General features: G+C 45.1%; 1 protein-coding gene across 7 annotated transcripts in view; it reads left to right on the forward strand.

The window, feature by feature from the left end:
* Positions 1–1,365: 1,365 nt before the first annotated feature.
* LOC119296114 (transportin MOS14-like) overlaps positions 1,366–14,234 on the forward strand; it is a 48,208-nt gene continuing 35,339 nt past the window's right edge. For 2 of the 7 annotated variants that reach the window (XM_037574507.1, XM_037574511.1), the window contains exons 1-8: positions 1,367–2,128; positions 2,225–2,308; positions 2,395–2,454; positions 4,597–4,725; positions 12,852–12,913; positions 13,055–13,111; positions 13,498–13,618; positions 13,789–13,923. In XM_037574507.1, coding sequence (XP_037430404.1) covers positions 1,481–2,128; positions 2,225–2,308; positions 2,395–2,454; positions 4,597–4,725; positions 12,852–12,913; positions 13,055–13,111; positions 13,498–13,618; positions 13,789–13,923 — 1,296 coding nt within the window. In that variant the 5' untranslated portion in view covers positions 1,367–1,480. Of the gene's footprint in view, positions 2,129–2,224; positions 2,309–2,394; positions 2,455–4,596; positions 4,726–12,851; positions 12,914–13,054; positions 13,112–13,497; positions 13,619–13,788; positions 13,924–14,234 lie in introns of all 7 variants that reach the window. The other 5 variants (XM_037574505.1, XM_037574508.1, XM_037574510.1 and 2 more) reach the window with 4 other exon arrangements.

A 14,234-nucleotide genomic window follows, 5' to 3' on the forward strand; every position in this document is an offset into this window, starting at 1 on the left:
TTTTCATTAAGATTTTTACCCTCCAAACAATGGGGACACCTTATAGCTAAAGTTGACTCATCTCCAGTCTCCTTTTCATCAAGTTTTATACTGCTAAACAAAGATTCAATGGGTGTAACACCAATCATATTAATCTCTCCATCATAATTGCGATAAAAAGCGGGCGTAATCGTTTTTTCTAAGAATTCTCGCTTAGCCCTCAACCTAGCGGTTCTTTCTTTACTTTTCGTCAATTGAAACATAAAGAGCTTTAATAGACTCACTAATATCAAGCTTGTGTGGCAAAATTTTAGTTTTGAGATTTTTCACATCATGAACAATTCTATCCATGCTCCTAGACATATCATCAAGTTTACTCAATTTTTTCTCTATCGTAGTATTGAAAACCTTTTGATAATTAATAAATTCTTTAATATCACTTTCAAGATCAAAGGGCATCCTATCATATCATAAATGAAAGTGTTAAGATGAGATGCAACATCTTCAATAGGACTATTAGAAAATTGTCCTTTCATAACCAGATTTAGCAAAGCGGCATTAATATCACAAGACTCCGCACTAGTGGCGGGAGGAGCAATTGAAGTACTAATAAAAACATTATTATTACTATTGGAAAAGTCACACAACTGTATTTTCTTAAGACATCGTGACAAAACAAGCGAACAAGCAAACGGAATTTTTTTTTGTGTTTTTGTGAAAACGTTTTAGAAGTGGGGGAGATGAAAATGAAAGGCAAATGACAAATAAAAATAAATGCAATGGGATGAAAGTTTATGCGATGGTACTTGATAGATGTTGATGATGTCTCCCCGACAACGGCACCCGAATTTCTTTCTGCTACTTTGTGAGTTGTGTTGCGATTTCCTCGAAGAGGAGAGAATGATGTAGTACAGTAGAGATAATTATTTCTCTCAGTTAAGAATCAGATTATCAATACAGTAGGAGAACCACGTAACACCTCGTTAACAACGCCTACACACAAAATAACAACACCCAACACAAACAAGGCTTTATGAATCCCTTGGCGGTTAATTGCAAGGATCAAATGTTGTAGTGATAGATAGATAAATAAAAACACAAAATAAAATAAAAATAAATAAATTGCAGTAAGATATTTTTGATTTTAATATATAATTAAAATAGACCCGGGGTCTTAATTTTCACTAGAGGATTCTCTTTTGAATATAGCATACGGTGGATAAACAAATTATTGTTAGGCAATTGATAAAAAACACATAGTTATGACGAGGTCCTTAAATATGCATGTAATGTAATTATGGAACAGAGAAGAGGACCAAATCTCAAGGCACTAGTTTTTGTCTTCTGTGAAAAAGCAAAAACTTCTCGAGGCGGCCAAAAATCTTCTCATGCCGTGCGTGCTACTCGGCCCAGTCAATCCCCTCTGTCCCCTCGCTTCCCCACCCGAATCCATCCATCCACCCACGCACGCGCCCACCTCCCCGCCGCCGGAGCGGCAGCGATGGACGTCGCCGAGTCACCGGACCTCCAGGCGCAGCTGGCCGCGGCCGTGCACGCACTTAATCACGCCTCGCATCCCTCCGCACGTCTAGCCGCCAACCAGTGGCTCGTCGGCCTGCAGCGTTCGCCGCAGGCGTGGGCGCTGGCGGTCTCGCTCCTCGCGTCCGCGGATCATCCGTCCCCTTCCGCCGATCTACTCTTCTTCGCCGCCCAGATGCTTCGCCGGAAGATCCAGTCACCCGACTACTCGCTCCCGGACAACGCCGCGCAGCTCCTCGACGCGCTCCTTGTCGCGGCCCGCCGTTTCTGCCTTGCCCCTCCCCGGCTGCTCACGCAGATCTGCCTGGCCCTCGCGGCGCTAGCGCTCCGTGCGGAGGGAGGGGTAGACGGGCTTTTCGCTCGAATGCCGCACCTACCCGACCCCGCCTTGCTGGAGCTGCTCACCGTGCTCCCCGAGGAGGTGGCGCAGGATGAGAGCGGCGACACGGGGGTCGACTCCGCCACGCGGTGCAGGTTCACGCGTGAGCTGCTCACGCACGCGCCCGCCGTGCTTGAGTTCCTGCTAGCGCAGTCTGAGAAGCCGGCCGCCGCGGACGGGGTGCCCCTCCACGAGCGCAACCATAGAATCCTGCGATGCCTACTGAGCTGGGTATGTACGGTCTTTGCTTGCTTCACCCTCAACTCAATATTTCAATTGCGTTCGTATCTCGCTCTCCCTGTGCTAAGAGAAACGGCAATGATGTAGGTTCGCGCGGGATGCTTCTCGGGAGCGCCGGTGTCCGCCCTCGTCGCACACCCACTTCTGACGTTTGCGTTCAACTCCCTGCAGGTGCGAACAGTGTACGCACTTCGACCAATTGTTTGTTCACTCATCACGTCCTCACATGTTGTTTCGTTCCTGTGTGTCTGATAAAGGCGTTCTTCTCGTTTGAAGTGGCCATAGAGGTTATGACCGAACTTGTCAGCCAGTATCAAGTAAGTTCTGTTCTTCTGTACTGCATTAGTGCAATCGACTCATTGAGTAACACCTACTGTTTAATTGTTGTATGAAATAGTGCTTGAAATGGACCCTGTACCAACTTCTCAGTGTACTACTTACTTTTCGTGCAGTGCATTTCTTTCAGTTAAACCGTAGTTATCTTTATGAAGCATCATGAAATAATCTGGGTCTGGACATGTCAGTTGATTCCAGTTCTGTTCTCTTTTCACGTGCAACACATGCATTTTTGCTTCTCTTTGCACGTGCAACCAACTGCATTTTTGCTGCTTCTGTGTGGTTGGTGGGCTAAGAAGCTCCGTGTCATGGTATGAAGTAGGAGTACAGTGGCGGAGCTTGAAAGAAATCTTTGAAGGGGCGAAGCTGTAAAAGAACCCGAATACGAAATCATACGAATACAACAATTTAGATATTGCAAATATCAAGTAACTTAGATGATTATATTGATCTTCTCCACACTAGCTTACAAAATACATTTCTAATCAGCAGAGAATTCAGTTCACTACAAAGTGCTATTTAACCATGGAGCATTCAGTTAACTATAGATCATCTCCAGAACAAAAGAAACTATACCCAAAATACTATTTAATCATGGGGCATTCAGTTCACTATAGATCAGCTCTTCGTTTCTTTACACCCTTCAAGTGCATAAGAACATCTTCATAGCTGTGCTTCTCCGCGATTTCACTCTTTATGTTTACTAGCAAGCTATTGGCTAGATAATTATCTTCCATAGTATTACGTAGCCTTGTCTTAGTGATCTTCAAAGTAGAGAATGCCCGCTCGGCACTTGCTGTAGAAACTGGAATAGTTAGAAGCAATCGGAACAATCGATCAACCAAATTGTGGATAGAATGTCTCCCTGTCTCAAAGAGATATCGACAACGATTTGTTAAGGTTGACACATTTTTCAATTATTTATCATTGGGGGCATCCACAACAAAGTGTTTTAGTTGCTGCTCCAATCCATAGATTTCCTGTTGGGAGAAATCTGCTGGATAATATTTATTCACTAGCTCGCACATATCATCAGCATCGAAGGATGTGGTCCGTGTTGCTCAAATTCGAACAACAACAGAGGAGGCTGAACATGTATTGCTTCCGTTGATGTTGGTTCATCAGCTTCACATTCAGTTGAATCACCTCTCTTTCTTTTGTGAAATGCATCAACTGTTTTCCCCTTAAGCATCACTGCCTCCCTCGGTCCCTCTTATAACCTGTAAAGGACATTTTCTATTTCAGTACAAAATCCAATTTGACAAAATCCAATTTGACAAAATCTAATTGGCAAAATCAATACCAGATGACCTAATTAGAATTTCCCTCCACCAAGGTAACAAAACTACAGAATCACAATATTTCAACTTTCCACAATTTCCATATGGGAGAGATTAAGAGAGATACAGGGACGGCAGTCTGCTCACACGGCTCACCGAGGCACTGCACGGCGTCGACGGGGCTTGATGTTGTCGCCGTGTCGCGGACAGCCGCAGCCGAGGCAGAAGTGGATGAACCTGAGCGGAGGAGGAAGGAGCCGACCAATCCCTAGCCGGCCACCCGCCAGCGGTCGACCCCACGCCGGCAAGCCACAGCGGCCACCCCGATGCCGGTGCCCCACGCCGCCACCTCCACGCTCAGCCGTCCGCGGTGGGGAAAAGGAGTTTCTGGAGTTGGTCGCTGCCTGGTCTGGTGGCTGGATTCGTTCGTATCCAGGCATCGTACTAGTTGATAAGTGTGCCTATGGGCTGTATGTAATACATAGGGGTAGTAAAAAAAATTCATTTTCGCTGGGGGTCAATGGCCCAGGTTCACCCCCATGAAGCTCCGCCGTTGTAGGAGTACATAGCCTGAGTTGATGAATTGAATGTTCCTTTTTTTCCTGTTCAATTATGTGTTGTTTTGCCTATGTATTGCCCAGTCAAGTATCATGCAGTGTTGTTGACTATCCAATGGTACTGTAAAGTTATAAAATGGCGGATGTTGTGCCCCCTTTTGTTTCTGTTACTTAGTAAAAGCCACTGTCCTTCTGTTGAGGTTGCTGACTAGCAAAGCACCGTTCAGCAAATGTGCTTCCAACTCATAATGAATGAGAATTCTCATGTATGCTGGTATGGTTGTAGGAATTACCGCAGGCATTTCTAAGCAAGATGCCATACATCAGAGAGGTTCTTCTTTTACCAGCTCTAGCCAACAGAAGTGAGAAGATTATTGCTGGTCTTACTAGTTTGATGTGCGAAGTTGGTCAAGCAGTAAGTTTTTTCTTACTTGTAAAGTTTTTTGTGTTTTAGCATGATGGGCAGGCCTTGTTTGTTTCAGCTTCAATTGGCTTCAAAACACCTGTGAATTCGCTTCATTGCGAATCAACTTTGCCAAGTACACCTGGACGTGCTTCAAGCAATTGCACTGAAAATGGCCCGAATCCAGATTCAGCTTCACTGGCAAAGCTGATTTCAAATAGCTGTTTGTTTCGGCTACTGATTTTTCCTATGAGAAGCTGCTGCCTAAAGCTGAAACAAACAGAGCCGTAGTCTAGTTACTCACAACATGTCTAGTCAAAATTAGTTTCCCAGTTAGGGTTTGCTTTGGATGGGTAATATATTGTTGATTCTGCCTTTTAGCTTTTGTGGCACTCTCTACTCTCTTGTCACAGAGAACGCTAGAAGCTTGGCGCCACTTCATCCATACGACTTTGATTCGATGGCTCACATCTTCATCGATATTACCATCCTTCTGCAGCATCGACCCCAAATATCGAAAGGTGTCCTTGTGAGGTACCACCTGTCCATCAAGGCTAACCTCCCCCCTCATGCCTAGTTGTATTGAAACTGTACCTCATGTACTCGGTTTTAGTTCTACTAAGCTTAAAGCCTTTCGATTCCAAAGTTTGTCTCCATAGCTCTAACTTTCTATTGATCCCTGCCCGACTATCATCGACCAACAGCACATCATCCACAAAGAGCATACACCATGGGATATCTCCTTGTGTATCCCTTGTGACCTCATCCATCACCAAAGCGAAAAAGATAAGGGCTCAAAGGTGACCCTTGGTGCACCTATTTTAGTTGGAAAGTCATCAGTGTCGCCGTCACTTGTTTGGACACTTACATGTCCTTGATGAGGGTAATGTACTTTGTTGAGACTTTGTGTTTCTCCAAGGCCCACCATACGACATTCCGCGGTATCTTATTGTAGGCCTTCTCCAAGTCAATGAACACCATATTCAGGTCCTTCTTTTGGTCCCTGTATCTCTTCATAAGTTGTCGTACCAAGAAAATGGCTTCCATTTTCGACCTTCGAGACATGAAACCAAACTGATTTTTGGTCACGCCGGCCATTCTTCTTAAGCGGTGCTCAATGACTCTTCCATAGCTTTATTGTATGTCTCATCAGCTTAATTCCGCGGTAATCACTACAACTATGAACACCCCCTTCTTCTTGAAGATTGGTACTAATATACTCCACCTCCATTCTTGTCGCATCTTGTTTGCCCGGAAAATGAGGTTTTAAAAGCTTAGTAGCCATACTATTGCTATGTCTTTGAGGCCTCTCCAACCTCAATGGGGATACAAATAGGGCCCATCGTCTTGCCTCCTTTCATCATTTTTAAAGCCCCACTAACCTCAAATTCCTGGATTCGTCGCACAAAATGCTTACTGGTACCATCAAAGGAGTTGTCCAACTCAATGGTAGAGCTCTCATTCTCTCCATTGAATAGCTTGTCGAAGTACTCCCGCCGTCTATGTGATCTCCTCGTCCTTCACCAGGAGCTGATCTACTCCGTCCTTCATGCATCACCAAGCGCTGGTAGAGGTCCTCGTATGCCCAACCCCTTGCTTCACTCACAACTCGCTTTACGGCCTTCTTTGCCACCTTGTACTTATCTATGTTGTTTGCACTCCTATCCAAGTGTAGGCGTCTGAAACCGTTAATAGCCTTCCGGACATCTATTTCCATCACCAAGTATCGTTAGCTTTGATTCTACTTCCCCTGTTCACCCCAAACTCTGAAGCCACCTTAGGAATGCAAGTCGCCATCTTCATCCACATATTATCTGCATCACCTCCTTCCTCCCAAGGGCCCTCCTTAATAACCCTGCCCTTGAAAGCCTGAGCTGCCTCCCCCTTGAGCTTCCACCACTTCGTTCTAGCGTCTTTGGTGCGCCTATTCCGCTGGACACGAATCCGAAAGTGGAAGTCAGCCACCACAAGCTTATGTTGAGTGACAACACTTTCTCTTGGTATCACCTTACAATCTAGGCAAGCACACATGTCTTCTCTTCTCGAGATGACGAAATCAATCTTGCTAGAGTTGGCCACTGCTAAAATTTAGTAGATGGAATTCTCTGTTTTAAAAGAGGGTGTTATCTACAATCATGTCATAGGCTAGAGTAAAGCTCAATACATCTTCTCCTTGATTCCTGATGCCCTAGTCGAAGCCCCCATGCTCCCCTTCAAAACCCGTGTTAGATGTACCCACGTGGCCTTCGAGGTCTCCTCCTATGAAGAGTGTCTCGCCAATAGGTACACTCCTAACCATGTCCTCCAGGCCTTCCCAGAACTCCCCTTGGGTGCTCTCGCGCTGATAACATTGAGAACTAAGTCCCCAACTACTAGCTTGACCAGGACAATCTAGCCCCCTTGCCACATGACGTCTACCACTCCATACTCGAGGCTCTTGTTGATCAAGATGCCTACTCCATTTCTGTTTGTAGTTGTCCCTGTGTACCACACAACTTGAAGCCGGTATACTCCATCTTCTTTGCCTTTTGTCCCCTCCATTTGGTTTCTTGGACGCATGGGATATCAACACCTCTCCTCACAGCTGTATCAACTAGACCTCTCCTCACAGCTGTATCAACTAGCTCCCATAACTTACCTGTCACGGACCCTTTGTTCCAACTACCTAAGCGGATCCTACTAGGCTCGGCTAACTTCCTTACCCTTCACACTCGTCGAGTCAAATGCGAAGACTCTAGCTCATTTTTCACTACACCCAGGCGTTGATGTAGCGCGCCACTAAGGATGCATCAACCCGATCCTTGTTCACTCATCACCATATCCAAATCAAGATACAGCGCACCACCAAGGGCGTGACACCCGTCCCTTGCCCATTTAACACCACACCCAGTTTCGATATGGCACCTCGCTCAGAGGGTTATGCCCCAATGGTGTATAGGAGTGGCTGAGTGTTCTTCTGGGTTTCATCTCCATAAGAGTGGCTGAGTTTTGACGTTGGCTCACCAAGCCTATCACAACCCCCCTCCTTTACCCGGGCTTGGGACCGGCTATGTTGAGACAACATAGCGTTGCAGCGGGACATCGAGTAGATTTCTAAATGCTACCAACTTCTTAATATTGCTTCAAAAAGTGTTATTGCAAGCAGGCACAGACAAACCAAAACAAGCTACTAATTCTAGCTTGTGACTTTTGGGTGAAAAAAATTATTATCATATATAATCACATTTTCTTGACCTAATTGGTGATCACAAATGAGATTTTTAGGCTACCCACTGAATGTAGTTCACAGCCACTAGTGATAGCAACCTCTAGAGGTCTATTTAGTCTTTCCTAGATGATGAATGTGATAAAAATCATCTAAAAAGTGAATGGGACAAAAAATTGAATTGGATCAACACCTTATGCAAGATAAATTAAATCTCCAGATGGAATGAAAAAATTCATAGATTTGTCATACGTAGGTAAATCGAGCTATGATGCAACTACTAATAAGCAGGCAACTATAGTTGGTCTATTGATCTCCACTCTGGTTGAATGCTGGAGAAATTTGGAAGCGTAAATTGGACTGAGAGACAAAGAGACCACTACCATTGAGTTGGAGAGCGTAAATTGGACTGAGGTACAAAGAGATCGCTACTACTGAGATTGGAGATTTGGAGGTGACTAAAGCAGCACAAGGTCGTGGAGGAGCAACTCTACCTTGTTGCTACAAAGTGTACAACACAAGTGTTGAAGGAACTACTTAAATGTATTGCGCTAGATATCGCTCTAGAGGCGAATATAGGCAGATATGGCAGCATGAGTTCAATCCGAAACTCCTAGAGCACAAGATCTAGTCCAAAATCTTAGATAAGAACACCAAGTTCTATTATAGGTAGTGGGGTACGTAGTCTGGTTACAAATTAGAGGTGATGGCCTGTATTTATAGGGCTTTGGAAGCCTTCACATCCCACTTCTACTTATAGCTTGAACACTCTAGAAAACATTAGTCAAGATACTCCATTCTACTCATAGCCAGAAGACTCTAGAAAGCACTAGGTAGGGTTAAGAAAAGAAAAGAAATACTAAAGTATCTGGAAGTAGCTAGACAGATTTGACATATGTTTTCCCTCCTCTATTGTTCCTCATCATTCTCCCCTGGCTGTTTGGAACTCGACCTCGAATTATCTTCATAGAGCGCTTCTTATGGGTGATAGAGAGTCAAGTCCGCAACATTGAATGTGTTGGATATACCCATCTCTCTTGGAAAACCTATCAAATAACCATTATCATTTATCTCCCTCATAATATGCAATCTTTCTTTTCAGAGGTAGACCATCACCTTATCACCAACTTGGAATGATTTCATCCTCCTTTTGATGCCAGCAAGTTGTTTATATTTCTGATTTTGTGCATCCAGAACACCACGAATTTCTTCAATAACAGTGTAATTATCAGCAAAGGACAATGCTGATTTTGAGTTTCCCCTTGATGGTAGCTTCACCAGGTCCACCACATGTGTTGGACCTTTAGTGTAGACAATGGAAAAAGGACTACTTCCTGTGGATCTATGCTTGGAGTTATTGTAGGAGAACTCTGCAAGACATAAAACCAAATCCCATTGTACCTTTCTTTCACCACAAATGCAACGGACCAGATTACCCACAAATTTGTTCACTACTTTCGTTTGTCCATCTGATTGTGGATCGACAATGCTAGAATTTTTTAATTCAGTGTTGAATTGCTTCCACAAAGTGAGCCAAAATCCAGCAAGAAACTTGCTATCACGGTTTGAGTCGATGGACCTTGGAAGGCCATGAAGTCTGACCACTTCACGAAAGAATAGGTTTGCCACATGATGAGCATCCGTTGTCTTGCGGCATGAAACAAAATGAGCCGTTTTAGAGAATCTGTCCAGGACCACAAACACAACATCACTCCCTCGTCTTGTTCTTAGCAAATCCAAGACGAAGTCCAAAGATACATCCTCCCATGGAGCACCATGCAAAGGCATGTATAACCTGTGTTCAGGACTTGGCCCAAAGTGAAGTGAACAAGTTGCTTTTCATTGTAGAGCTTAGAACTCTCCAACCTTTTGTCCGCTAGGATTGGTTGCTTCCGGGTGACTTCATCTTGATCACCAAGGTCACCTACAAGAACAAGCTCAACATCAATCGTCTTGTAGGTAAATTTTGCGTTGCGCTTGATTTTCTTTAGCTTAAGGAGGTCAAGTTAAATGGCGGTTGCGTGTGCAATATGGACTACTAGACCAATACTAGCACCCCTTAACACCCCCTCCCTCCAAATGCAAAGCGCATCATTGCATTTGAAGAACTGTAACAGAGCAAATAAAAATAATCCAAAATCTGTGTCTTGAGAGTGTTGTCATGGCATGGAGTCTTCAAAACTTGCCAAGTCAAGCCAAAGGGGATAATGAGAAGATGGTGCATGAGCGGAAGACACATGAGGCAAACGACATTGTTTTTTTAATAGAATCACTGAGGAAGCCTAATCACGGAGCTCCTATCAGACAAAGCTCCTTGTACTAGCACGGACCAAGCATGAGTAAGCCAAGTGCTTGTGGTAGGGAGAGCAGCAGGCTCGCTGCAGTAGTGCACAAGCAAACACGCGCACGAGAAGCATCAAGCAAGTAGATGTGGGAGCCATGAATGGAGCCGCCGGATGGAGGCGAGTAAGCCAAGTGCTTGTGGTAGGGAGAGCAGCAGGCTCGTTGTAGTAGTGCACAAGCAAACACGCGCACGAGAAGCATCAAGCAAGTAGATGTGGGAGCCATGAATGGAGCCGCCGGATGGAGGCGAGGAACAAGTGCTCGACAAATGGTGACAGGTTGTTGGATCTTCGGCAGATAGGGAGTGGCGAAGCAGGCGGGGAGGCAGCATCCTGGTGTAGGCTCGATCTGAGCTGGCAAGCAACGTCGAGGCGTCGCGGGTTGTGGGAAGGGAGTTTGCTAGGAGTTGACGCCTGGGTGGTGGTCGAAGTGAGCAGCAGTCGCTAAGCTTCATAAGGTGGGAAGAGGCGTGCGGCTTCTGAGAGGCGAGATGGCAGCTGGTTGGGCGGCAAAGGCATCCGTCGTGGAGGCGCAACGACAAATGGGGTGCTATGACATGCATGCGTAAAGTGTCAAGCAACGATCAACCTAATCCAGTCGGGTGGGGCGAAGCGATTTGCGTAGGCTAGAGATGCAGGAACGGCCCGGGCTGCATAGAGGTTGAGTAGTGGAGGCTCAATCAGGAGGATGTGTCAGATTTGAAAAATCCCAATGATGGTGTCATCAATCGATCAAGGAAAGAGGAGACCGAGGAACTCGATTGAACAAGACCGGGAAAAAACCCCGATCGAGAGGACGAGCTACGACATCTGAAATAATCTCCAAACCTAGGCTCATGATACCATGTTATGGATGCAACTTTTGCATAACCCAAGGGCAATATATATTACACAAGACTGGGGGTACAAGGACGAAAATGTAGACTAATACGGATTCCTAGACCAATACTAACACTCCTTAAAAGCTCTTACCTTACGACGTGGTGGACATGGACCCTCTCCGTACTTCCATGACTATCTCCATCGGTGGCGGAAAAAAATGCCTCCTTGCACGACAACTGGTTCGACATGGGATCCCTCTGCCATCATTGCCCTCTGCTTTCCGGCGTTGTGACACGTAAGCACAAGACGGTGCACAACAAGCGGCACGATGAAAACTAGATTCGTTCAGTGGCAGTTCTAAACTCACAGGGCAGTTACGAGAATTCATTGCTTTGGCGTCCATCATTGGCTCGGTGACCCTTCACCTCAAAGCCGGACAGCATCACTTGCCTACAGTTGCGTAGCTAGGATTTTTCAACGCTGCAGAGGAACAGTGTTAAACAGTAACGAACAGTGGTAAAATGTGAACAGTCAACAAAGGAATGCATTGCCACGCCCCAGGCCATGGCCAGGGTAGCCTGGGGCCTGGCTACGCCCCTGGTTGTCTATGGAACTCTAGCGGACAGTACCCCTTGACCTCGGCCTACATGACCCAATTCATCGGTTCCCATCATAAGTTCTTGGTGGAGAAAATATGGAAAGCTAGTGCGGAGCCGAAGTGCAGGTTATTCTCCTAGCTTGTCCATCACGGGAAGATTCTGCAGATTGGCTGCCCCAGAAGGGGTTGGCCTAATGACCCTGTCCGCCAACTTTGCCTTAGGCCCCCCAAGATCATGCTTCACCTTTGCAAGTACTGTCCTTTCAACTCTTGCGGTTTGGCTGCTCGTGGTTGTAGCCTCTAGTGGCGATGAACGAGCTCAGATACAAAGGAATTTGCGCAGCGTAGTGTGCTGCTTTTCTGTTTCTTCCTCTATTTATTCTGAAGAAAAACGAATGTGCCGTGATGCCTGCCCCATCTATTGGGTCGTGCCATCCCATGACCATGAGCATGCAGCCACGGAGTGCCTACAACTTTGCCATGGACCGCACAGACCGCGTCCTGTGGCCAGCTCAAACTAAAACCCTGAACAACTGCTAACAACCACAGTGCTGCCATGGCAACGAATGCGAGCCTAAAACGGTTGCCATGGCACGAAAACAGAAACTGCACCTATTGCGCACTTTCTAACTGAATAAACAGCTAGACTATTCCAACAGTGGTGCTTGGGTGGATGACCACATTACTTCGGGCTCGACAATCACCTTCCCGTCGATTGACACATGATGTGATGGGGCCTCGAGAGGTATAGATAACAACCATAACCGGTGCCGTGTAGTGGGTTACTTATCTACATCATGTGGAACGCCTGGATTGAGAAACTGCCACATCTTCAACGGTACGAGATTGATGTACATCAAGGTGGCACACCTTGGATTTGAGGATATCGTGCAGAGGGCCATGCATGGCTTTCCAGCCAAGAGTTAACCAGAACCAGGAGTACTTGGCATGAGGAGTTGGTATTAGGGGTTTTGGTGTGTCCCTGTTTCAGAACATGTCCCCTTTGGAAATATTCTTCTCCTTCATGAAAAGGCAGAGCTCGTCCCAGTTGCTCGAGAAAAAAATAACTCCAACGTACATACGGTCATGTTTTTTATTCATCTCCAAAATGCAGTTCTTTTTTTGTTTGAGACTTTGTTGAACAGAAGCTGATAATTATTCGATTTTCTAGGCACCTGGTTTGGTTGCAGAAGGGAGTAATGAAGCACTTTCTCTTTCAGATGCACTTTTGAGGTCAATCTATTGCACTGCCAATGTGGTACTTTTCCCTGGGTTTTGAAATTATTGGCTTTAACACTTGATGCTAATGCTACACTGTAGTTTAGTTCGCTCATTACCTCTTATGATCCTCAAGGACTTTACTCTCAATTGCAGATGTGTAGCTTTTTCTAGTGAAGACTGGGAGATCGCAGAATCCACCTTGCAATTTTGGTAAATTCCCACATATTTTCATGAATCACAAATGTCTTCCTTTCCTTGGTTGGGGTTAGCAAGTAATACACATTTACTTCGGAACATCTCTCTCTCTCTCTCTCTCTCTGGTGTGTGCATGTGCGAGCAAGTAATGCACATGTACTTCGGAACATCTCTCTCTCTCTCTCACACACACACACACACACACACACACATGGAATGAAACACCTGCTGGTTGCTCTAGCTGTGGCTTACTGTTGCTTATATTAGCATCGATTAGTAGGCAAAGTGTTAGCTTGGATTTGTGTTCAGATTTGAATATCATTTCCACAACTGTTTTTCTGAAGTGAAGCCAAGTTCTTAATCAATGAATTATTTATACACACAGTACCGAAATTTTGTAGGTGCAGTTTGGCACATTGTATTCTTGGAATCGATGAGCAAACATCCAAAAGGAATGCCACACAAGAGTTGTTTCTCCCTGTTTTTTCTTCACTGCTAGATGCTCTTCTTTTTCGTGCTCAGGTTTGTCTCTTTTCCCTCAACATCATTTCCAGTTTGACCTATCATTATACTAGAAAATTTCCTATTGCCTCTCATATATTCGACATTTCTCCTATATCCGGCGTTTTTGTATAGGAGTTCTAGAGATCCAACTATTTTCTTATGCCTTCTTAAATTCTGGTAATTCACAGATTATTGATATCGATGAGCATTGCACTGGCCGAGCATCTTCCATACCTGATGGACTAGTACAGTTCAGGCTGAACCTGGAGGAGCTTCTTGTTGATATTTGTTTGCTTCTAGGTGCTCCTGCATACATTAATAAGGTATGTCTGTTTTGCTAAAGGTGGCATTACCTCCCATGGCTACTCTCTGCTTCTAGCAATGCATCAAAACACAAAGTTTTTGCATTTTCCTGAAAAAATAATCGTCTTGTACTGTCCAGATAATGTGCCCCGCTCATGGGCGTTGCAATGGGAGGCACAGATATTTTACTGGTTTTTCTTCAGTACAAATACTTACTGAGTTAATGTGATTGTATAGACAAAAGATGGGTTTTAACGGCCAATTGAATCATCGCTTATTGACTTAACAAAAAAACGTGATTCTGTTTGGTTGGGTGGTTGGAAAAACCGCT

The sequence above is a fragment of the Triticum dicoccoides genome, chromosome 4B (genome assembly GCF_002162155.2).
Source record: "Triticum dicoccoides isolate Atlit2015 ecotype Zavitan chromosome 4B, WEW_v2.0, whole genome shotgun sequence".
Taxonomy (NCBI): Eukaryota; Viridiplantae; Streptophyta; class Magnoliopsida; order Poales; family Poaceae; genus Triticum; species Triticum dicoccoides.